Source organism: Falco peregrinus, chromosome 1 (genome assembly GCF_023634155.1).
Source record: "Falco peregrinus isolate bFalPer1 chromosome 1, bFalPer1.pri, whole genome shotgun sequence".
In the NCBI taxonomy this organism is placed as follows: Eukaryota; Metazoa; Chordata; class Aves; order Falconiformes; family Falconidae; genus Falco; species Falco peregrinus.
Genome location: NC_073721.1, coordinates 52276314 through 52302230, shown reverse-complemented (window position 1 = coordinate 52302230; position 25917 = coordinate 52276314). Strand labels below are relative to the sequence as shown.

At 37.6% G+C, this 25917-nt stretch overlaps 1 protein-coding gene across 3 annotated transcripts in view; it reads left to right on the top strand.

Moving 5' to 3' along the window:
• The window catches only part of MAPKAP1 (MAPK associated protein 1), a 107307-nt gene that overhangs the window by 1501 nt on the left and 79889 nt on the right, over window positions 1–25917 (top strand). For all 3 annotated transcript variants that reach the window (XM_055794652.1, XM_055794646.1, XM_055794640.1), the window contains exons 2-4: window positions 8997–9321; window positions 13230–13319; window positions 18093–18241. In XM_055794652.1, coding sequence (XP_055650627.1) covers window positions 9063–9321; window positions 13230–13319; window positions 18093–18241 — 498 coding nt within the window. In that variant the 5' untranslated portion in view covers window positions 8997–9062. The remainder of the gene's footprint in view (window positions 1–8996; window positions 9322–13229; window positions 13320–18092; window positions 18242–25917) is intronic.

Here is a 25917-nt window from a genome sequence, read left to right as displayed (position 1 = left end):
ACCCCATCTTTAAAGGTCAGTTATATTAACAAACGGGACAGCAAATAAACAGGATGTGAGTCACATGCCCCTGACAGCAGCGCAGCCCCGTGTTGGAGCAGCAGGTCTCCCGAGTGGCAACTTGGTTTGACGCTTTGCTTTGGAGATGGATGAGTGGCACTTGCTGAGGAAGGGGGAGGTAGAGCTCAGGCTTTCTTCAGTTCTTCCCTTTTAGCTACTGGAAGGGATGGGCTGGGAGCTATGCGGTGCAGAAGCAGAAATGTGGCACTGCTGGCCCTAGCCGCACACAAAATGCTATTGCAGGGGCAGGGGTACCACATACTAGTTGTGTCATTGGCAATTGTGGTTGTTCGTGGGTGTGATGCTGCCTTACATTTGAGATGTGCAATGCGATGAGTTTGCTGTCTTAGGTTTTTCAGGCAGCAGTTCTCCGTTTGTCAGAAGTGACCAAGTGAGGGCTTTTCTGTTAGGCAGTACCTGTAACAAAGACTCCAGGATGCATATCAATATTAATTTTGTGTGTGAGCGCGCATGTCTGCTGAGCAGCTTTATTGAACTGTGATAACCAGCTATTCATTGTCTGTAATCTCAGTTTCTTATACAAAACAGCAGGACAATCCCTACCTTGTTTCCTTATTGTTCAAGAAGTATTGTATCTAAATCAGCTATTTTGAAAACAAAACAAAGCTCCTTGAATGTTTTGTGTACTCTTAAAGGAGACAGACCAAAAATTTGTCAAGACAAAAATTAACAGCCAGAGGAAACAGATTCATCTATTGTTGAAAAAGTGTGCATCTGTCTGGTTACATTTGATGTAGAGTCCTAAAGGGGCTTGAAGTCCCCAGTAGTTTTTTAGGTAGGTATTATCCTCGTGAGCATTTGTGAAGTCAGAAGCAGCTTGCACCCTGTGATGACATAAAAAAATAACATTGTGATCATCCTTTTTATGCAATAAAAATATTTTCATGTGGAATGGCAACAAACTGAGGAAAAAAAAAAAAGACAAATACAAAACTATATGGTTTGGTATGTGCTTCAGTTTAATACACAAATGCTGGAGGAGCTCAACTGCACCTCACTGTCGAGGACCAGGAAGCCTGTTTGTGGTACGCCTGCAGTGCTGCACAGAGGCTGTTCTGAAGATCCCATGGGCTGGCTGTAGCTACAGTGAGGCCCCAGGCTTTGTCTGGGGTCAACCTGGAGCAACCTCCTCAAGGCTGTGAACCTTCACATGCTTTGAAACACCTTTCACTGAAATTTAGCTTCAGCACAAAGCTTCAGCAGGCTTTCTGAAGCAGCTGCAATAGGTGAAATACTGGAAATTTATGAATAATGCCACTTGCTGATTGCAATGTAGACATAGCTAGTGAGTCTTGCTCAGGAAAAAAAACGGGTCATCTCTGTCAATATTATACAGGCAAAAAAAGATCAAATGTTGGAGCTTTCTGTTTCATTGTTTTCTTAAAGATTGAAGTTTGTATAGGTTCTTGTAAAATTTACGGAGGTTATTTTTAGGCTCATGAATGCCACAATGAAAAGAGCCAAAATAGAAGTTTTGGTCTAAAATTTGAGCAGTCCAAGCCTATGCTTTTACCCTCCTCTTTGCAGTTGGGTATTTTATTTGTTCATCTTCGGAACGTTAAAGCTTGGCGAATTGTCTTTAAAGCATTTTAGGCACATGAGTGAAAAGCCATGGTTCTATGTAAAAGTGCTGTGCCACTGTTGAAAGTATTCCTTTCCAGCTTTCTGTGCAAGCAAAAGTACAGTAGTCTTCACCACTCCCAGGCAGTGACTGTTGTTCCCTGTTTCTGGATTCATCAGGAGTAAAAATAAAATGGAAATTGTAATGTGTTATTTAAAAGATAATCTGTTTTTGTTTTATTGCTTTAAAATCGGCAGTTAAGCCTTAAAAATGAACTCAAATACTCATATTTTTTCTGGATAGTAAATTCTCATGGACACATGCTGTGAAATTAGGTAATAGGGATTCCAGTGTGGTGGGTCATCACAATACGACATTGCAGATGTAATGTGTGTGTTAGGTAATGCTTGCTAGCCAGTATGAAAAAATAAGCATAATCATAGACATTAAAAATTAAGCAAAGTGTTTGCACATATTTAGATTAGGCAAAAACCAGGCAAGATGCCGCTTTTCTAACTGCTTCTATCCAAACCATTCAGTACAATATCAGAATGAAAAATGACAACACTTTGTCATCTGTTCAAATTGATATTGCACTCTTTGCAGTGACAGCTGAAAAGGCCCACAGGTGCCATATAAAGAGGTGACCATGTTGTCATATTTCATTTAGGCATCCCTCTGCAAAGCCATAATTACCTAATTAGGTTGTTAATTAGGAGATTAGCATTTCACTATATTGATAGAATGCTCTTTGCAGGCATGAGTCTAGATACAGATTTGTCTGCCCTAATTTATAATCTCTGCATTTTTTTATACTTATTTATTTGCTTAAAATCTCGATGCAAGATAGCTCAGATTAGCTGAGAATAAATTTGTGTACAATTAAATGAAGATTTGACAAAATCAGGAAGCTAATAGAGGAGAGTATACAGTTTCTGTACATATTCCAGTATTGTCTCCCTCCTTCCCTAAAGCTCAATAATTAAAATATTGGAGTTGGTATAATTTGCATCCTGATTAGTATTACAACAAAAATACAGCCAAATTCCAAGCAGTTCATAAACGTAGAAACACGTCGCTAATGCCAGATTGATTTACAGGTTTGAAAACTAACGAATAATTTGTTGGAAGTTGTGTGCAATGTAGTGTCTTCTCATCATAACTTTCAAATTCCAGTTTCACTTGTGAGATCGCTACTTTAAATGATTATTTCCTCTTTAATGATAGGACCCAAAGCATGAGTGACAGCTTCTCTAGATAAGTATTCGTTCTTAAATGCACTTGAGCTTTTGTTGAAACATAAACTTGAATTTTCATATATTGCGGTTCACTTTCCTTTATCCTGCATGCGCAGGAGTCTGTGTGGCATTCAAGGGCTTTGATTATTTGTACTGCTGCAAATGTAGATAACCACAGAACCATTTCTTCTGCAATTGCAGACAGAAGTTAACTGGAATTATTTCATATAACCTGAATCACAAATTTTGAAGTATGTTCGCACTGTCCTATTCCAGCTTATATGATGTGGTGGAAAATAAATTTTTTATTCTAATCTGCCCATTTTTTTCATAAGCTTTTAAGACCACTTTAAAGAGCTACAGTTGGAGAGGTGTCTTAAGTCCAGTGGCTATGGAAGCCTTTAAGCGATAAGATGACCTGTGATGTTATATAATTCTTCCAGCTGCTGTATTTTGATATTATTAGTAATGGTTTTAGATCTAGGTGGTACCTTCCAGAAGTTGCATCTTTGGAATATTTTTCATTACATTGAATAAGGCTTCAATTGTTTATTACTTCCTTAAGGAAGATGGTCAATTTAAACATACTTACTCAAAAATAAACAAAAAAACCCCAAAAAACCCAAACCAACCAACCATACAAAATGGAAAAAAGGAAAAGAAAAAAAAGCTACAGCTTTGCTGAATAGGAAAGAAGAGATTTTTTTTTTCTGCTTCTTGCTTTTTACTTTTGTAATTCAGAGAGCGAAATAACCTTGCAGGAATTGGCTTGAGAGGTGTGTGAAGAATTTACAGCTGCTTTTAGCCATTTGAACTGAACGATTCTTAAAATTATTCCATTAGAATTGGTAGAATTTCAAAGTTGTAGCTCTTCCCTTTAGCAGAATGCTTTTAGCAGCTTGCAGCTTTCTCCAATTTTTATCATTTATTCTAGCTTTCGAGGTCTATGAGCAAATTTCTGTGCGTTATACGTGCTATATTTTCAAGCATGAAGGGCATTGATATCAAAATTTTCTGCAAGGAAAATATTTCTTGTACTATGACCAGTTGTAGCATGTCATGAAAAGACAGCATTACCTTGCAGTTTTCGGAACAATGCCCTTAAGTTGAAGATGAGCCAGCAGTAGCCAGACTGTTTGATGGAGCTCTACAGTTGTGACCTGATGTCTGTGGACTCCTTACAGGGACAGGTGCGGTGCTCGAAAAAATGCCTTTTGTCATTAGCTTTGCTTTACTAAGTGAAGTCCATCGACCCACCAGGAGCATTTAAGGAGCCTACGCGGTGAGACTGGGGAGCAGAGCGGAGGGCTGGGGAGCAGTGGAAGGCTGGCTTGGGGGTCCTGCCCTGCTGCTGGCAGCTGTGAAAGTGCAATGCAGCCGGGCCTCGGCTGCCACAGTCTGGTGTAGTGACCAGCCACCTTTCCCTGGGAAAGGAGGGAAGGATTTTATCAAATTCAACTGTGTATATTTAAAACAAATCAGAAAATTCAATCCAGAGTAACTGTGTTTTCCCAAAAGTAAGGTAACCTGCATTTAGCATTTTTCATGCTCAAGGTCAAATTTTTCTTCTGAAATCAGCAGTAAAAACAGGTTGAGACGTGGTTGCAGTCGCACAAGTGAATGTGGTCCAGCACTGGAGCAGCAAGACAGTGCTTCCAGCCACATCTGCTGTTGTGTGCGCTGATACATGGTGGGTTGATAGGACAGATCGGAAGGGTGGCAATCATAAGAGGTGTGGGTTCAGTTTGTCCTTTCCCCTTATCGCATGCTTGCTTTGATATCTCATTGACACAATGTAGGATAACATGCAAATATAAATCAAACTGGGTTTTGGATTATGTGTGGGGGTTTTGGTGGGGAAAGAGGAAAGTGAGAAAATCTTTTATTTAAATAATTACAGTATATCAAGCAAGTGGGAGCGTCACAAGAAGACTTAATATGTTGTGATGATGAAGTTGCCTCCCCAAATTCAGATGTGCTCATCTGTGTGTTTAAGGTATGGCTTGTATAAGTGCATATCCTCTTTTCAAGACCTTTGTGTCACCTACTGGGAGCTGAATAATTTGTTAGAACGTTCTGCATTACTTATTGTATGTTGTATTATGAATGAGGTTGATCTGCATAACAGCCTTGCTTCACTTGCTGTGAAAGTCTATAGATGCCATAAATATAGCAGTGGGTTACTGGAAGAGGAATACTTCTGATAAAAATAGTAGAGTGAGATCCAGCTGTCTAATTATTCTACAAAGTTCCTGTGAAACCTGGCAAGTTGTTCAGCCTCTTGATGGTGCTGATTTACATCTTTGAGGATAATTTTTAACTGCACAAGACTAATAGGGGGCTGTGCCCTCCATGGTATTTGGGGCACTTCGGTAACACAGTGATGAGACGAAGGAGAAGGTGAGCGAGGGCATTCACATCCAGGGTGTTGATTAGATAATACGCAGAATGTAAGACAGATGAATAATAAAGATCAAGAAGAAAGCGATGGTCTGATTCAGCTCTGTCCACCTATGTGATGAATCATGGGAGATGTTTGCCAATAAATAGTATATCATCGTAACACTAACCTGTATATCATGTCATACATAAATACTGTTAAGGTTGCATAGGTTTCACATTGCTCTTTTCGGTTTTAGTGTTGGCATAGAGTATGCTTGACAGCTGTCTGCAAAATGTTTTATTTAATAGGAGAATAATGTTTAGGTAGCCTAAGTATTAAAAGAACATTTAATTTTTGTTTATGATTGAAGAAGTTGATGATGCTCAGGAGGTCCCTGAATTCCATTAAATTCAGCTACGACGTGAATGTGATAATGGTGGTTGGGTATAAGAAATGCAGAAGAGGCGGTACGCTGGCAAATCTCAGTAGATTCGGAAATTGATCTTGTACCTGTAATTTTGCTGGAACTGATGAGATGGAGGCTTCAAGGTGTTTGTGTAAAGGTTTGCAAAATTGAACTTTGCTTTTCTGAATTCTTTTACTTCATTGGAGGTCATTGTTCCTCAGACCAGGTCTGTGCCATCTGTTTGTGTTTTGCCTTTATCAAAAGGAGGAACCAGCTAGAATTGTGTAGATAACAACTGCTAAAATATGGCATAAAAATCTGAACTGAATTTTGCAGTCTGAACTTGTTTTCTGTTGGTTTTTGGGTTTTTTTAGGGGTGTGAACTGTTAATAGAATTTCCAGTTAACATTTATTGAGAAACTAGTTTTAAGTTGTCCTTTTGAAAATTCTGAAGAAAAAATGTGTTTGTATTAAACTTCAGAGTTTGAAATAGAATTTCTGGCAATTTTTCACTGCTTGTGTTTATGAGAAAAGCAATTGCATATGTAAAATTATAAAGAAGCTTGGCTAATTTAGCACATGGACTGTTAATAGCATGAAGTCGGGGTGCAGAGTATAAAGGTAAAATTCTCGCATCTGCTGTTACATGTTGTTAACTCCCTTAGCAGACATTAAATCATTTCAAGTACAATAATAGTGTGGGAGGTAAATTAACTAACCATTAACAATCTTATAAATACACAATTAACATGCCAACATTTATATGACACATTGATGGGGCAGCAGTAATTTTTGATTGGGAGTCTGCAGACCTTTTAGAAGCCTAAGGCGGCTGCGTATTTAAACAAGTTCTTACTGCTTGCAGGTAAGCATGGCCTTTTTTAACAAGTGGTGTGTAAATAATTAAAGAACATTCTCAGTGCACTTTTAAAAATACCCATACCTTGTACTTAGTTGTGTCTGTATCCTCCAAGTTGCATAATATTAGTCACGCTGCTACGACTTGCAGGCCTTTAACACGTAAATTACAGCCAGGAGACGGTTGCCTTATGGTAGGATATTTGCCTTATGGCCCCTCTCTTTGAGGACAATGAGAAACCCTTCAGGGAGAGCAGGCCTACTTTCTGTAATGGAAATAGTCAGAAAATAAAAAATAGAACTTGGAGTCACAGTGTTGCTGATGTTGGCAGGAACCTCTGGAGACCTGGTCCGACCTCCCAGCTATGAGCGGGGCCAGGCATGCGGGTTGCTCAGGGCCTTATCCAGTTGGGGGTGAGTGTCTCCAGGGGTACTGACGGAGCCTATTTAGCTGATAGCGTAATTTATTAAAATGTATGGTAGGAGTAGTGTATTAACAAGCAGCATGTCAGTTTTATTTCTCTACCATTCCTTTACTGAATTTGTTCTTGCTGCTGGGTCTGTTGTTCAATAAAATACTTCAGGTTTTGTCTGTATTTTTTTAGAGCGGACAAGACATGGCATCGCAGGAAAAAAAAAGAAAGAAAGAAAGAAAAGGCAGTATTTGTGGCCAAGCCTAAAGTTATGAAGGATGTAATTCTCTATTTATTGAATGTTCTAATTAGCAGATGCTGATTTTTGGTGGTAGGTCGGGACAGGTAAGCAGGGTGGGCTTGCAGTTTACAACCCACCTTTGGAATTTTGCTTTTGTCATGATTTGATGAGTGTCCAAATAAAGTACTATTTTTGCTTTGAAGTACATAAATGCAGAAGCTGCTTCAAAGGGCTCTCTGTGTTAATACACCTTTCCCCTTGGAAGCATACAGGGGAAATGATGAAATGTGCTTGTGCTGGTCCTGGAAGGAGGCTGTCTGGTGCTTCCTTTCACTTTCTTTTGTTAAAATCTGCCAGGAAAAGGCCAGCTGCCTTTACCAGTTTTTCATGGAATATGGCTTTGTGTGATTTAAATTGTTCTCTTTCCTTTGGCATTTTCTTCTTGCTGACGAAGTTTTGCAAACAGCAATGGTAGGGGTTTTTAAAATTGTTGTTTCTATGTTCAAAATACTAAATAAGCACATTTAGTTCCATAGCTCATATTAAAATGTTGGGGTTTTTATCTCAGGTGTGCAAACGATTAGAAAAGCAGTGGGGATTTTGAACCCCTGGAATTGATGTCTAGGCTTGCACCTCTCTCTAAGCTTAGACTTAAAACTCCACCGACCTCCCTCGTCCTCTGGCTGAGGTTTTGCAGTCGCTTTGAGCTGGCCGTGACACAGCTGCTGGGAGAACCCCGGCTCCCCTCTGCCTTTTGACATTCCTGCCTGCACTACGTTGGTACTAGTGCTCTTGCAGCTCTTTGCTGTTGGACTGATTGGCTGAAAATTAGTAATTTTTTTTTCATGTTATTTTAATTCTTTTTGCAAATTTATTCAGCAGGTCCGTTTTTTGATCCAGCTCACCTCACAGCTACACAAGTGCTAAGTCCAGCCTTTGGGAGGGAGCAGATACCTGACCAGGGCCAGGCAGGAGCATGGAGTTGCCACTTTCAAAGGAAGCCCAGACTTCCATTAGGTTAACATAACTATAAATCCACAGCTACGCTAAAATAGGGTAACAGTTTGAGTGTGGTTTGGGGTTTGTGGTTTGGTCTTTTCTTTTTTGTCCTCTACGATGTTTTGTAAGGCCGCTTGAGCATTCTGAATGAAACATTTTAGGTAAGTGGCAATTACTGTTGTTAAAGTGCTCGAGAACTCAGGCGTGTGGTGTATGATTGTAGAGGTTTTTCTGTATTATAACAGTTGCCCTATGTGAAGTGCAGTGCAGCAGCAATGTTCGGTATTCTGCCCTGAGATACTAATCTCTTCACATTTAAAGTTTTTGCTGGAAATACAAAACCTGAAGAGGGTCTGTTATAAACTAATCAAAAAATTGGTCTGTAGAGGCAGGGGAAAAACAGTAATACACTATGGTGATGGGTGAAAAGAAATACAAAACCATATCTGGGTTTGTAACTTTATTAATTTGAATGGACAGGTGTTTCTTGTGTATGTTTTGTCTCTGTTCTTCTATGTGTAGTACTTAAAATATTTTGCCTTATAGCAACCACTTGTTGTAGAGTAACAGGACCTGTCTGTGGGTGTCTGTTGTGTCCTGTTGTCTTGGGATTCAGGTTTAAAGCTGTCCTCCAAACCCACTGTTCTTTAAGTTGACCTCAGCAAGCAGTGTAACTTAAGTACGCTGGAGCAGAATTAAAATAATTCACTGTTCAAAACTGAGTCATTTAAGTTTTGTGCAGCCAAAATAAGAACCTTTTTGAATCAAGGTTTTGGTGTGTTTTTTCCTAAAAAGCTGTGTACATTGTATTTCTAGGTACATGTGTCCATGAAACAAGATGGAGAGAAGATAGTATAGTGAAGTGGTGGACTTGTGGACAGAATGGCTTTCCTGGACAACCCAACAATTATACTTGCTCACATTCGGCAGTCGCACGTGACCAGTGATGACACAGGGATGTGTGAAATGGTCCTGATAGATCACGATGTCGACCTGGAGAAGTTTAATCCCTCGTCAGCATATGGGGACAGTGGTTCAGAAACACAGGGAAGCAATGGTGAGACTCAGGGCTATATATATTCCCAATCAGTTGATATTACCTCAAGCTGGGACTTCGGAATCAGAAGACGATCAAACACAGGTAGGTGATGTTTGCAGCCAAGATAACATTAGCCTTTTAAATTCAGTTTCTATTAGTCTGGCTTGCATGGACAAATCAGAGTGTGACTAGCTAGGTATCTGTCAAACTTTTCCTTTTGTGATGTGAAGACCTTTTTCTAAAAGGACGTGTAATGATTCAGTTACTTTAGTGTGCTGTCAACTGAGTTTTAATTGCTGTTTTACTTATTCATGTACAGAAGAACATTGAGGTAGTCAGTTTTATACATAAAAAAAATTTATATTGTAAAGGCATCAAGTCTAAATCTGAAGTACGTGAACAGTCTTTGATATTTCTATTGTTAATGTCTGGAGGGATGTTAACTTTTGAACAGGATAGTTACTTTCAGAGAAAAATTTATGGAGTGAGGCATCAGATCTGTTTGTTATAAAAGAAGATAATCAAGTTTGATGTGAGCCAACGAAGTGAATGGTTTGTCTGTATTGTCTTCTGAAATTTTATTTCTGAGAAAAGCTTTGAGGTAGGATTTAGGTTACCAAATTAGAAAGTTTAAGGGTGTACACCTTTTCAAAATATGCTGTTTGTCTTGGCTGGAAGAAAGGTGTCCCACTTGTTTTTTCATATGAGGGATATTCAGACTGCTACTTGTACCCAGGGAAGGCTATGAGCAAAAGGTCTGTAAAATAAAATATGTATGCAAAGGTTGGTACAGGGTAGTCAGTACTGATATCTTTTTTTTTTTTTTTTTCTTCTGTGTTATAGTTGGGGTTTTTCCAAACAATTTCTGAAGGTATTATAACACCACCTAGAGCTCAGAAAAAACATCTGTGCTTTACCTGACAAGTAAAAAGTTGTATGGTATTGAATATCTTGAAATACCTTTTATAAATAAGAAGTTGTCAAAAGTTACAACAAAGACAAGGCACTGATCTCTTGTAATGGAGAGTTAGATTTGGAAATAAGCTGAATATATAGCTGCAAGTGACTGTAAGGCACGGTGAAAAGCTTAGTGTGCCGGACTGCCTAGCATTGTCCTTGAGGTCTTGTTTAGTTCAGTTGGTGGTGTAGTTTTATGAGGTAGGAGAAGCAAAGCACCAAAAAAGAATTCTGAAGGATTATTTCACTGTGTAGACTGATAGAATGATCTCTATTTAAATTATGGATTGAAACGTTTCCAATTGGAGTCATATTTTAAAATAATGGTTAGGACACTCAGTCCATTGGGGAACCTGTTTTTTGCCTCTCTTCATCTGGCATGGTTGTTATGTTCATCGTGTGTGCTGGTACCACCAGGAACCTAATGTACTTATCCAGCCAATCAGGAATATAAAGAATGCAGTACTGAACCCTTTTCAGAAATACAGAAAGAGGAATAAATAAACAGAAACCTAACTACTTTTAATATAAATGCTTTTTGCATCACACAAGTACTTACCTTAGTTCTTGATGGAAGAAAACACATACATACATAGAACATTTTTAGGTTTGGAAAGAGAATGTAGTGTAATTCAGAGTATCAACAGGTAATAGTGGCAGACTTTTAACATTCAAGCTCTTCTTTATTCTCCTTGGTTTTACACCCTGCTAAGTAAAATTGTTTCTGCTTTACTCTCTTTAACCATTGTTTTTGGATGGAGTATAACTTTTTATTATCTTTTGCAAAGCTGTTTTATTACAAAGTACCTTACCAGGACCGTATCTTTTTCATAAATTGTAGAAATAATGTGTTACTGTAGGAGAGTCAACATATCTCTGCAGAGACTACAGAAGTGTTGATTATTAAGAAGTTGTCATGTGGGTATGCAAATCTGGAAATGAATTTTATGTGCATTGTAATATGAACATTATCCCCTTAGTCTGGAAAGGGTGAGACATGTTAGGGTATTGCATATCATGTCTGGGGAGAACGCGGGGGCTGTCCGCCTCTGAATTCTGCCTCCTTTTCCACAAGAGCTAGCTGGGTCATAGGTGCTCCTTGGCTCTGGGCTCTACCTCCTCCCTGCCTTTCAGCCATATTCAGAGGGCTAAAATGAAAAATAAAAATTAAGTGGAGACAGGGCTGTGCAAGGTTTTGGGTATATGGGAAAGCAGCAAATTCTCCCAGTCCACATGACTAGAAGAAACAAAGGCTCATCTAGTTGCTAATGGTTAATGAAATAAGGACTGCATTTGGTCAGTGACATTTTTCACACAGAAAGCTTTCAAACTAGCATGCTGCTTGTCAGAATGAATCTTAAATAATTCAGACTTCTAATAGGTACTGATAATGCCATCTAATTTCGAGTTGCTAAAATACAGTCCCAGAGTAAATGATCATTTGTGATCAGCTGTAGATAGAACAGCAGGACACAGTTATTGAAGAATGTGACGGCACTTCAGCACATTTGTTTTGACAAGAGGTGAAAACATTAAGTAGGATAAAACCATGCATTATTATTTTTAGTCTGTCTTTTCCTTTATCCATAGTTTAAATGTGAATCTAATATATTTTAATGGTGGCACATGTGGGAAGAAATGGTTGTGGAAGGTAATTTTGAGCTAGTCTGGACAGTAGTTGGAAAAAAAATTTTCTTTCAGAATAAAATGTCTATGCTGCAGTAGTGTTTTACCCAATATTTAAACTTATAAGTGGGGATACTTATTTCATTAAGAGTAAAATACACAGAGGTATTTAGGCACTAACCTCACGTTGACTTAAATGGGAAATAAACAGAAATAGGATGCTTGTTACAGCTGCTAAACCTCAACTGTTACTTTTTTCATCAGTTCCCAGGCTGAGAGGTTTTTTTTATGGGGGCAAAAAAAATATCACTTCCATGTTCACATTTCAGTTCAAAGGCTAAATGTAAAAGAATGATAATATGAGGGATAGAAAATATTTATTAACCTTTTTTTAATTGGTGAAATGGCTCAGGGAGCTCAAGTTGTATCTAAAAATTGTCAGAGTAATTTAGCCTTCTGGAGTCCCTTCTACAAACCCATTTTAGTTAATGAATGATCTCAATACATCAAAATTGCTAATATATCCAGCAAATTGTTTCCTTCAGTGATCAACATTATTAGTCCTATTTGCCAGTCTAATCTGCTTTCTTATTTTGAGCGGACACTTGGTAACATCAGTTATTTCTTGTGGTCATTGCTTTGGGTAGCTTCTAGGAGGTTGAACTGACCATTTCCTGAGAGATATCTTATTGTTAACAACAAGATAATTTAAGATACTATCTGGTACCCTGGTCTGTAAGTTCTTTGGTATTACAACTATTTGAGGCTTTTTTCAAACCCTATTTTGAAGATGGAGTCAAAATATACGTAAAGAAATATTATATTCATTTTAAGATTTGACTAATGTTGTGAAGATACAAATCATTTATTTTACTACCTATAAACTGTTTCAGCACACTGAAGAAAAAGCTATGCTAATTTATATAGCTTTGACATTTTATAATTTTCATGATTTTTAGATAAAGGATTTTATATTTAAAACTTTAATAGTCTAGTCTGAGTTCATTTATCTTTAATTTTTGAAACGGGTAGAGTAATTCATAACAGTAATTTTATTCCTGTAATGTAATATTCACTTCAGTTCATTTGTGCATTAAAATTCCTTTAAGACCGTTATTAATGATTTATATAATGAAATGTCATATTAATCACAGAAGTTTTCACATTTTATTATTCTCTTCCATGTTAATACTATCTTTATGATCTCTATTAATGTTTTATATCCTCTAATTTCAATTATAAATCAAGAACATTTTCATGTTTTTGTTGGTATTTGCTTTTCAGGGGTGCCACCTTTAAAATTTTATGACTTTTTTCCCTACATATGCAGTATAAAACATCTTTATTCATATAAAGGTAGTTAATTATGTCTTTGTTTATAGTAAACTTTCATTGACAAACTTATAGTTGTAATATTTCTTTTCAAGCTCAGAGACTAGAACGTCTGCGGAAAGAGAGACAAAATCAAATAAAATGCAAAAACATTCAGTGGAAAGACAGAAATACTTCTTACTCAGGTAAAAAGAAAAGACCTTCTATTTTCCTACTGTTTTTAGTTCTGCTTTTGATGGTTACACCATTTTCAGTTTGTAATTTCCACTTAAGTTTTCAAAGCATAGAGGAAATACTAATTATTGTATTTGCCTGACATTCCCCAGTTATGTGTTTCCTACAGTTTATTGCTTGGAGGGGTGGTGTGCCACAGGCCTCTCGTTTGTTTTCAGATATGACTAGGGCATTCCAAATTATCAAGAAAGGCAAAGTAAAGGAAAGATGTTTAAAATGTGGTTTGGCGGTCTGAACTAATTCGAGTGGCTGCTGTATTTTTTGCAATAGAAGGTATTAATACAGCGTTTGTGTATCCTGTCATCTTGTAGCGTCATTATCTGCTAAGGCTTCTATTGTCTCAGCAAGAAATGGAGATAGCAAAGCTCTTAGTGTTACTGTGGGTACATAAGGAACAGGACATCTTTGCTCTATGGGTAGGTGATTGGCAAGTGTCTGCATTCAAAATGCAAGGTCGTTATCTCCATGAAAGTTAGGGCTTTCTAGCTATTTCCAGTGACTTTTGGTGTACCGGATGTGATGAAGAATTTTGTAGAGTTTATACTTTTGTGGTTACTTTTCTAGGTAAGGGGAAAATCTTGAGAAATGGTGTATATATAGATCTAATTAAATGAAAGCATAATAAGTGCTGCCTTATCTTATCTAGCCTTTCCTTGAAAAAACAATTATCAGTGATTCCTCAAAAAAATCCTATTCTCTCACTCTCTTTTTTTAATTGTTATTATATAATTATGTATGCCTGATGGGATGTTCTGCATAGTTTAAATTGTAATATATGAAATGAAAAGTCTGTCTCGGTTCTCATCTTTTATAGCTCAAGCTATATACATTCCTGTTGTATTTGACACACATTCAAACCTTTGTATGGTCTGTCATGCCTACTTCTTTCAAAATTTGTGTGTATCTTAATGAGTTTCCTGTGCAATCTCCTTTTTTTGCCTAAATTCTTGTATCTTCCTGGCTGTCATTTGCAGAACCTTCTCCTGCTCTATAATATCTTTTTTAGAGGAGCAAACAAAGCTGCTCACACAAGCAACACGGTTGCACTAATCTTTAGTAGTGTTCAGCTACGTTTGATACCTCTGTTAATGCATTCTAAAATGTTTTTGCCTTTTAAGCAGAGTTGTAGGTTTTAAAGTTTAATCTACCATAACCTCCAATTCTCTTTACTCAGTATTTTATCACATTTGACCAGTGATGATGCAATTATTTTTCTTCTTTATACCTAACTATATACTGCCTGATATTTCTTTACACTGAATTGCACTCAAACTCCAGTTTCCTGTTGTGTCTGTGCTGTGTGTCATCTTACTCATGTGGGCTCCACCGTGACATTAGTTCCTTTTACGTGCTGCCCTGAAGATACAGGTAATCTGTCAACCCGCAGTAACAGAGGTGTCCCCCTCTGTGAGTGAGTGTGCTGGGTTTGCAAGCAAATGGATTGGTCCCTCCCTGCTGCAGGACAGATTTAAATAAAAAATAAGTTCCATAAAAACTCAAGGCACTCGCGCTCTGTCTTTGCTGGCAGAGCTGATTTAACTTCTCTGCTTAGTCACTGAGATTCTGCATGTTACTTAGTTGCATGAAGAACAACACAGTAGGAAGAGGCCAGGAGAAAGAGCAGCCCTAGAGGATATCCACTGTACTTTCCTTCCTCTTTGTTAAGTGTGTGCGTGTGAGCTTTTCTGTTCTGTTCCTCGAGTTCAGCGTTTTTGGAAACACTATGAAGGCAGTAACATCAGAAATAGCAGTTCTCGAATGGGGAGAATTTGGCTGCCCTCTTCTGACTGTTTATCTGAGCTTTAGACAAAGTCGAGCCTATGGTTGACACCATGCAAACTAAAAGGATGCTGGGAAGTTGTTTTGCTCCGTGTTAAAGATCCTGATGACACTACCTCCAGACATCACTTGTCAGAGAGATGCTTTACTGAAGAGACAAACTCTTACAAGCATATCTGCTGCCCTGCGGTTGGATATGCAGTTGTAATTTGAGGCATCTGGCAATTGAGGTTTTTTTGTGATTCCCATTTTTAATAACTATGTACAGAAATAAAAGTACGCTAACCAGGATAAAAGGAAGTGAGAGACGAGTCATTCTGTGTATGGTAATGAGGAAAAAAAAAAATATTTTCTACTCATCATCTGTTTCCTGCTGTCGTGAGACAAGCTGTTTGCTTTTAGGAATGAGTTTGAAAGATAAGGTGGTGGTAGCGTATGGACTTGAAAAAGAAAATCTCCATGCATTTGGAGTTGGCTAGGGGATTAACAAATAGAAAGGTGCTTCAGGGATAGGTGACTGACTGGAAGTGTGACATGAAGGAGGTCTGGGTTTTTTTCTTCTGCTGTGCAACAAATTCACATCACCTTTCTGTGCATCAATTCTTTTTCAATACAATGAAAAGAATGTTTCGGTTTTATGCAATGTAAAGATCGAATTATGTTAGTAAAGCAGTCTGTGGGTCCTATAAACCAAATAGGGATATACATAAAAAAAGTTTACTCCTTTTTATAAAATACTGGGTATTTTTAGATGAAAGCAAGAAGTAAGGAATTGTATTTACTTCTTACATTCATTCATTTCAGAGCATATAAAATGTAAATTAACAATATATTGAGTGAATCTTTCAAAACCCTTGCATTCAGCTCATGTAGCTCATACAGCTAACAAACACAAAAGCTGAAAAATACATACAGCAAAACTGACAGCAAAACTTGGGGTTTTTTAAGAATTAAAAAATATTCAATTAAAGCTAGTTTAATGAGCTGATTTTTCCTTGAAATTTAAGAATTTAAAATATTTTTTCAATGTTTTTAATTGGAACTCTCACAGCCTGCGTCTATTAGGAATTATTTGACAAAATGCACAACAGAAGATGATAGTTTTTCAGAAATCTCATTTATCTTCTTCTAGCTTTTTGCACAGATCTTTAGAAGGCTTTGGGTTCGTCTTCCTAAATGAGTTGACGTTTGAAATTATGAAATCTTTTGGAAAAGAAAACTGTATCTCAGCCAAGTGAATTTACAGTCTTATAGAATGTACTGTTATTTAAAGTCTTCAGTCGTGAGATATTTGATTTGAGTAAAAGCTGTACAAAACTCAAAGCAAAACAGATGTCACACTAATGAATTCAGAAGAATTCTTGAGATCCTCTTTTTGCACATCCCAACAAAGGAAACAATAAACAAATCATCTTAACATTTCCCTAGAGACAAAAATTGAAGATAAAAGGCTTGCTTTTTCACTTGAACCGATAAAACCATTATATTGTTTCCAAGCTGCAGAGTACTTTCCAAATGCCCAAGAAATACCAGTTAATTACAATTCTACTGAAATATTACCCTTCATTTTTTTTTTTTTTAAAAAAAACCACAACAGATAAGGTTGTTACGAAAAACTGAATACCTAATGGAGTTGCCACGTTTAAAAAGGATTTAATCAAGCTTTTTTGGTTAATCGCAGCCTTTCACAAGACTGTTGGGTATCTCTTAGTGCCAGTATTTAGCACTTTTGCCAACTGTCTGAATTTTCAGGCAATCTGCTGATAAAAATAAACTGAGCTTTTGACTAGTTATAATTTGACAAGTTTTAAATTCACATTTTAAGAAATTAACCAACTCTCTGCAGATCAAGTCCCAAGTCATTCTGCCTTGGGAGCAGTTTCATTTCCCTGAAGGAACAACACGTAAATCTTTGAGATGTGAATCTAAATGTAGGAACGCGGAGCAGAGTCAGTCTAGGAGAGCTGGTGTTGGTTCTCAGGTCATGATTGATGGAGTTTGGGGGTACTTGGTTCCTAGAGCAGATGTGGAAAAGACTTATCCAGATTCAGTCACAGTTTCTTGCAGATGAGACCCACTGGTACTAATATGCTAAACCACCCCAGGCTCTGTCCTGATTTTGAAGCGTCCTGATAACATTAGAAGTCCTAATTATTTTTTTAAGTATGCCTGAAAATTTTGAGTTAAACTCTTGCTGGAAATTTGGATGTGCACTTTCTTCATATAAAAAGAGCTGCTTGTCAGAGGATTTTATGCCTTCACAGACTACACAAAGTACTCGCTAACTCTTATCACCTTTGTTTTTAGGAAGCATTTTTTTTTTTTTTTTTAAGTTGTCCAGACTGTTTGGAATGGTGTTTTCATGTTTGACATTTTTTGAGAGGAGTCCATATCCAGTCTACCATGAGAAGTAAAATCTGAAGAAATTACTATTTTGGATCAGATGTAGTCCCAAGCCTACTGCTGACAGCATAGCAATTTTACAGTATAGTAATGGGGTGGTATATTGTCCTGTAATGGAACATAATATTGCGTTACAAGCTCAGTTTGAAATGCATTTGCATGGCATATTTCTTTTGCATAGCGTTCACTGTTCATTTAGAAAGAGTCAGGTAAGCAGAAGGACCCAGGATGTGTAATTCTGTCTTTGAACCTTGATGATTTTTTATTTTGACGCAAGGGGCTCTTGTAGTGATCAGTTCCATTCTCTCTACGGGAAAAAATCATCTTTTCCTCAGCCTAAACTGTAGCTTCATTCAAACTTCTTATGGTTTCTTCATGTCTTTGGGCTATGAAAGAGGGGTGGTAGATTCTGCCCTATTAAAGCATTTGTTACTTTATGTGTTTGATTTTATTCTCCCTCTTACAATGTTATCTTTCTGTAGTAAACAGTAACCTCTGTACATCTCCTGTACAACTAATCTAATCTCTTTTCTGATCTACAGCAGAGGAGCTGAGTTCACTTTTTGAAAAAAAGAATTTCAGAGTAAAATCTCCGTGTTCTGGGAAGCAGTCAATATTATCTGTGCGACTTGAACAGTGTCCGCTGCAGCTGAATAACCCCTTCAATGAGTACTCAAAATTTGACGGCAAGGTGAGTGGATCAAATGTTTTTCTTTCAAATTCAGTCCCTGACCTGAAGATGATAGGCTTTAGGCAGTTCTTGTGTGCATTTACTTATTTAAGCTTTAATTAGATTTTAGGGTAGGCCATCAGTTATTTTAAAGTAGTTGTCTAGAAACGTGCTTCTCTTACTCTTAAATATAATGGTTCCAGTTTGGTAGAACAGTTTCTCCCATTTTTCATTACAAAATTATGGCCTTACCATTAGGCGTACCTTCCCCGTCTGTTTTCTTCCCCAGTAGGTTATTTAGGTAAATGTTTAGTGTGGTAGAGTCCTAGGACATCTCTACAGAGTTGATGGTGAGACCCTTTGTATAAGTGATTGTTGGTTTGGCATTTAAAAGAACCTATTCTGTCTAGCCACATCACAGCACTTCCTGACTATTCCATGATTTATGGTGTCTTTATTCTCAAAATGCTTCCAATAAGAGTGGGAAAAGCTATTGTCTGTTTTGAGGGTGGAAAATAAGCATCACTTAGTCAATATCTGGGGCAGAAAAAAGGACAAAACAATGTAGTTCTGCGCCAGTACCCATTTATGTATGGATGGGTACATGGAGCAGTTTCACTACAAACCCGGTAAGTCAAATTCATTCCTTGACTACATTAATTTCAAGAGCTTGCATTTGATATTGCTCAAAATTGTGCATAACTGTCTGTTTTTGTGTGCAGTTTAGTTACTCCGTGTTGTCAAGTATTTTTCTCTGTCATAAACTCTAGAAACTGAAATATAAACATTGGTGTGATGGATCAGTATCATTGTTCCAAAACAATTATAGATACTGCACAGATCTGTTTTCTGTTGGATTTGTTTGTGGAATCTCCTGTGGGAGTATGAAGTTTGAGCTTCATTACCTTGTGATGGAAGTATTTCATATTCTGTTAAGTATTCTTGAAGTGGAAAGCCAAATACGTAATTCCTAGCACACTGAGAAGGGTTTAGAATATTTGTGAAATGATAACTTTAATATTATGAAGTCCACATAGCCAAAGCTGCCTCTATTGTTATCTTGTACTTACTAGCATGTAGTAATTGGTGCTACCTCATTTTCTTTTCAAATTTTCTGGCCTCATTAATGAATGATAGCAGTACTTTAATGCTGACAACACTAAGATGCCTTTTTTCTAAACTCAAAGCTTCTGCTCTGATGTCATGAAATTTCAGTTTTGGCAAGCAGTTAAGTATACTTCTGAAAGTCATGGCCAGAGGAAGTAAAAATAAGATTCATCTTTATTAAGAGAAGTCTGTTGTAATTCAGTGGTGTTCCAGTCCTGTTGTTCTAATACTTGAGAGTGATTTGGGCTGCCTCCTAGGGTTTTTATCAGAAACTTGAGGAACTTCATGATTCCTTCCCACTTTGACAATCCAAACTTCTTTTTTTCTGTATTAATAAAGTATTATAGTTTACTGTAATGAAAAATATTAATTTTCATATTTTAAAGTCTGATACATTTAGCAGGTGTTTGGTCCATTTGAAGGAAATTGAGATATTAATGAAATACCTCTATGTTACTCAATTGTGATTTGTACGGTATGATACAAATCAACGCAGTTGTGATCCAGAAATCAAAAATACCTTTTTAACTCTCCAAAATAATTGCATTGGCATTTTGTTAGCATATAATCTCACTATATTAATTAAAACAGCATTATTTATACTACTCTGGTAAGTTTGTCAATAGTATGCTTACAAAGTTTATTCTCTGTACTTCCATCTGTATTGCCAATTTTTAAATACCTACCTGACCATCTGAGGTGAGGAGGAAACGTAGTTCAGTAGTGGGTTATTTTACTTTCTTCAGCTTTGTTGTATTGTCAGATAGTAATGTAAAATTGAAAACCATCTAGCTTTTAAAAATTATTTTTCATGAAATCTTGTAGGTCTTGTATTTCTATTGATAATAGATGAGCAGTGTTTTTCACATAAATACTATTCTTTCAGGGAATAGTGCATGACTTATTTACATAATTAACAGAGCCACATATCTCTGGGGGAAATGGTACATAATTGGGGAAATGCAGGGGGGGTGAGGAGGGGTTGGGGGCCTAATTAAACATGTCTTAAAAAAACCCTACTTAATTATGTATTTACTGAAGGGATCACAGTGGCTCTGAAATCTTTAAGGTGATAACTAGGCCTTTGGTTTATATATATATATATTTTTGTTTTGTTTTGTAACACAGATTTCAGCTTGTTGAGTAACACCCATTTTGTGGTTCACTGGCAAAGCATGAGGAAGGCTCTACTTGCTGTATCTAAGCTCTTTGTTCTGAGTGGTTTTAATGTACCACTAATTCAGCTCCTTAACTGACCTGAAATTGAACAAAACCTTTCTCTTCAGCGTCCTTCCTACCCCCTCCCTCCAACATTTGATGCATTGTTTTAAGCTCATCAGTTAAAACTAAGGAAACATCGCATGCTTTAATATCAACCAAGCCAATTTATTAAAATACATCTTGCAGGTCTTTTCTGCCAGATTTAGCATCTTTTTTGTAACTGCTTCTGCAATTTTATGAAATAATAGAATTCCGAAGCACTCTTAATTTCTTCTTACTCTGATCAGTTCATTAATTATCAAAATAGCAGAGAATTTGGTTTGTGAAGTGCAACTACAATGGAAGCATTCTAATCAGCTCAAGGATCCAGGTAATTCATGCCCCACAGCTACACAGGACAGATCTGTGGCTTTCATTTACATTATAAAACTTCAGCTCTTAACAAAACACAATAACTGCTCTTGGCCGTATCTTCAGGTTTTTGCTTAAAATAGATAAAATTAAACCTAACCCCTGCATCTGTTTTTGTGGTTTGTATATCATGTGGGTTGAACGTGGTGAACGGATCTTAAAAACTCTTGCTAAGAATATTGTATGAAAAGAAATCTTCAGCTATTTATAATTACTTCAGTTGTCATTTGTATAGAAAATTAAGGCTTAAGAAATCTGTGGCCAAACTGATTTCCTTTATCTGCGTGCAAAGTAAATTATCATCTGTTTTATAGGTAAGTTCAATGCATATTTCTGTTTGTAGAATTTGGGAAATCAAAGTTTGATGGCTTATTGTTCCACCTTGCCAGCCTTTAATAAGGTTGGGAAAACAAGACTGACGGTAGGGCTGATTGGGAAGTCATAGCCAGGTACCACAAATGAAGCACAGCAGTGTTGTAGTGGCTCATTTCAGTGACACAGCTGTGAGCCTGACAACCTGGAGTTTACCAACACATTACCTGCCTGCTTCGTTAATTGTTTTAAAAGCATGTGTGATCTTTTCATTCTCCAGAAATTCAGAATATTTGTTTTCAAATCACAAGTCTAACTGGCAGGAATTGCTGTAAAGTGTGGCGATGAGTTTTTTTCTGAGATCTTAATCTTACAGGATACTGATTTATTACAGTCTTAGTGTCAAGGCTATTCAACTGCATGACCATTCCCACTAGTAAGAAAAATGCTACCAAGATGTATTTAGTTACTGGAATACAGGAAAAGTGTGCTAGAATCAAATGTTCAGCTTTGTAGGAAGCATGTGTTGAATAGGTAACTCCTGCTAAGGCCTGTGTTTACAGTTCCCCTTGAAATCATCTCTGAAGCTCTGAAGCCAGTCCACATCCATTTTTTTTCCCAAGTCTTTGCTACTTTTAAACAGTTTTAATCACTAAAATATTTTGTCAATTCAGTTTGAGATGCCTGCCACCAAATGGCTGCTCCTATGTCCCCAGAAGAGTGTTAGCAAACACAGGAGTGTTACAGGACAGTCAAAAAAAGAAATGCTGAATATTTAAAAAAGCAAGATAGTCAAAGAAACAAGTTGGAAACCACAATTAAATGTAAGGAAGGGATCATTCAGCTCCAGAATAAATTTGAGTTACAAGGCCAAAAATCTTTCCTACATGCAGACTAGAGTTTTCTCAAGACGTTCTTGTTTCTACTTTCATGACTACTAGTTGAAAATGAAGATTTAAGGAAGTTGAGCTTTTCAGACCTTACAGGGGCTTTAGGGGTTTATTTGACTACTGGAGATAATTTAAATAAAAATAAGTCAACATTATTGTAATCTGGATGGATGCTAAAAATCTAATTGTGAGGAATGGTACCTCTGTATAGTGTTACAGGGTTTCTTGTGGCTAATTTTGGTAATGGGTTAAAAACCAACAATTTCTCTTGTAGCGTCATTTTTAAAAACAGTTGCTGTAGAAGGCATGGGGGAAGGGATAATTCATGAGTGCTAATTGCTTGGCTGTTAATTTTCATAAGTGTTGATAGAAGCAGTTCCTTAAATTAAACTTTGTTTAAAATGTATCAGGGGAAATATTCCACAATGTCGGGCCCGAAGTGAAAATTAATATGAATGCTGTGGCAATTAACACGTACTGGTTAATAGCTTTTAGCAGCATTTTGGGATGATAGTCCTTAAATACATTTTTGCATGCTGCTCTTGTTTCAGTCTTGTTTGACTGTATGTCTGGATAATCATGAACAAATGTTTTCCACAATCTCCAGTATTAAATAGCTTTACTTGAAGAAAGTAGATAAAGAACTTAAGAAAGTTAAAGCTATACTGCTTTAATTAATATGGAAAATGTCTAAAATAATTAATCCAGGATTAAAATCTCAGTGTGAAAAATGGAAAAAATGCATTTTTTTATTTAAATGTTTTGCCTCTAAGATGAGAAGAATGATCCTTGTCTGAATCCTAAATAAGTTTGCGTAGGGTTGTCTTCCCCCAACCCCCCCACCCCCCAAGCATTTGCTTGTTCTGCCAGGTTTAGTGGTTTACTTACTACCTGCGCTCTACTAAAATAGTTGAAATAAAGATGTTTATAGCATTATCACTTATGTAATGATATATATGTTAAATATAACAATGCGTGGTCTGTATTTATGCTGGGAAGCCTCTAGCTGTGGTTGTGCTGAGAGCCAACACACGACGAGCGTGTGCTGCGCTGGGGCAGTGCCGCTGGTGCTGAGCCCCTCCGGCAGCCCCTGTGCCAGCCAGGGACCAGCCGCTCCACGCTCTCAGCTGCCATGGACCTGCCTGGCCTCAGCACACAGATATTTTTGCTTTGCCGGAATGGGAACAGTCCTTTCCCTTGGCTTCTGTTTGCATTTTTTGTGTGTTTCATTTTGCCGGAGAGCCGTGTCTGTTGGCAGGTGCTGGAGGTGCGGGCTCTGCTGGGTGCCAGCTCAGGCCTTTGGCCGTTGGTGCCGTGCCCGTCCCTGCCCTCGTGGCCGGCATTTCGGCATGGCCAGTGTGCCTCCTCCGCAGCTGGCCAGCAGTGCAGGGCGATGTACAAAACCCAGGGATGCCAGGAAAACAATTGGCCTCAGAATAGGTTTTTAGAAACACAGGCTTCTTGCTCAGCCCGGTTCAAAATCTGCACTGCAGTTCTTCAGACACCTAAAATAGGTGCCAGAAACAGGTAGCGGTATCGTGCTTTCTCTCTAGTGTCCAGCAGCTCCCTGTAAAAGTTCTCATCTGGTCAGAGAGTTGGGAGAGAAATCTCCCGTAATACCAAGAACATCTTGGCATTTGTGATGTTAGTTGCCGATGACGCAGGGTTTCATAACCCTCTTTACATGTAGCTTCACGTGTTCTGCTGTACGCAGGGTGATTCCAGTAATGCTTTTGTTAAGATGAAGATTCTTAACTTAAAAATTACCACTTTCTAAAATAAATTTTCCTTCATAATACATGATTAATGTGAGTCGTGCTAGTAGCTGAGTTGTGTTTAAATAAAACACCCCTATATTAAGAATGCCTGGTTTGTTCTTTACTGTGTGGAAGCTCTAATGATTTTGATGCCTAATCAGTGCACTTAACTCTTTCCTCTGCCGCTGCGGATTCAGTGGGTTTTGCTGGGTAGAGAGAAGCCCTGCACAGAGGGCCCAGTTAAATACTGTCATGGGGGTTAGAGCGCAAGAGTCCTTGTGTTTCCATACAGGGATTAAAATATATTGCACTCGAGTGTTGCTTAATGTAAAATACTTCAGAATGCTTTTTGGTAGTTCATACAGAAAAGCCATTTACGACAAGATAAGGAAGCACCCCGTAATGGTGGCTGAACGCTTATTTTAAGTAACTGGAAGCACAGACAGAAAACTGTTGTGAATTCTGCAGTGGCAACAGTCACTTGGAGGAGCCACTTTGCGTAGGTGCAGCGGGGGACACCGTGCATGTATAGTGCTGTCTGCTGGGGGGGGGGGCTCATATGCACGTGGTGGCTCTGGTACCTTGCAAAAACAATGCAGAAATACTGTAGCCACCCTTCTAGCCTGGGATGGCAGATAAGAAGGCTGAATGTCAGTGTTGCGCTGTCATCTCTGTTTGGGGACTTGAATTTTATCTCACAATTCCAGGCATCTCACTTGCATTAAAAAATATTTTTCTGGCCTTATGCAGATTAAATTAATGTGGATCTGGTTTGATTAACTTTGGCTTGAGGGCACATGCAATTCACTTCTCCCTTTTCTGTACTCCTGTGTCTTTTGTTGCTGTTGATTGTAGGTGCCCTTACTAGCCTGCTTTCCTGTCTTACAGAGGAGATGCTATATTGAAACTGGATCTGGTTTTGTTCATGGCTAGTTGCAGTCTTTGAACTCAATGAAATGAGACAACAGTCCTGTTCGGATAGTATTTTCCAAAGGACTTAATTGTTTTGTGAAACTTTCTGCGCTTTGGCATTCCTGTGTCAGGAATGTCTTATCAGTGCTGCCACACTTCCATTACACTTAAACTCTGAATAAGATGATACTTGAAAGTAAGTTTTGAAGATCTGCAAAGTATGCTAGTGTGCAACAAAGAATTAAATTGATTTGTTATGTGTGCATTTAGCTACAATTCATTTTAATTGTCCTTATGAAGTTAAAAAGTATTAGCGTCAGATAAAGATTCATCACCATAGTATGATTTAAAGCTGGTGCTATAGAAAGCAGGCATGTGTTCTGGCAGATGTTTATATAAGGCACTGTCTCTTCTGACAGCAGTTAAAAAGTATGGTTGTAGTAATCAAATTGTGGTGCAGCATCTCAGAGGCTAGAACCAGATTGAATTAAAATAGATATAAGATTTATGAATAGCAATAGCTGTGATAAAATTTCACTACCTTCTTTAATGGGAAGGACCTTTACACAGTACAAGAATAAGATTTTAAATTGTGCCTTCCAATTCTGTGATTTTCTGGTGTTTTCCCTTCCCCGGGAAGGATACTGGATTATGCAGAAAGAATAAGCATATTTTTGTCAAAGGTACTATACTGCATTTTTAGGGCTACATAAATATTATTTCAGAAAGAGTGTGGGATACGCCGGTTTCAGTGTTCATCTTTCTACTACTTTCATATTTCCATAGGAATTCCTGTATTTGCATCTCAGAAATGGATTATACCTTGCTGTGCTGAAAATGACATTTTAAATGTCAGAACCATAACTGCATGGGATAAAACTTTTCATGAATCATGTTTGGTTTTACTGAGATGAGGTGTGAAAATATTTTAAACAGCTTTTTTTAAATTCTGCTTTAAAAAGAGATGCCTGCCTTTTGTTTCCTTACTGTGAATAATAATAAATAGGTGCTATTAAAGGCTATTAGTGGCCTAATAAAATAAAGGCCACCACAATATCTTTACTCAATATGTAAGAGTAGTAAATAC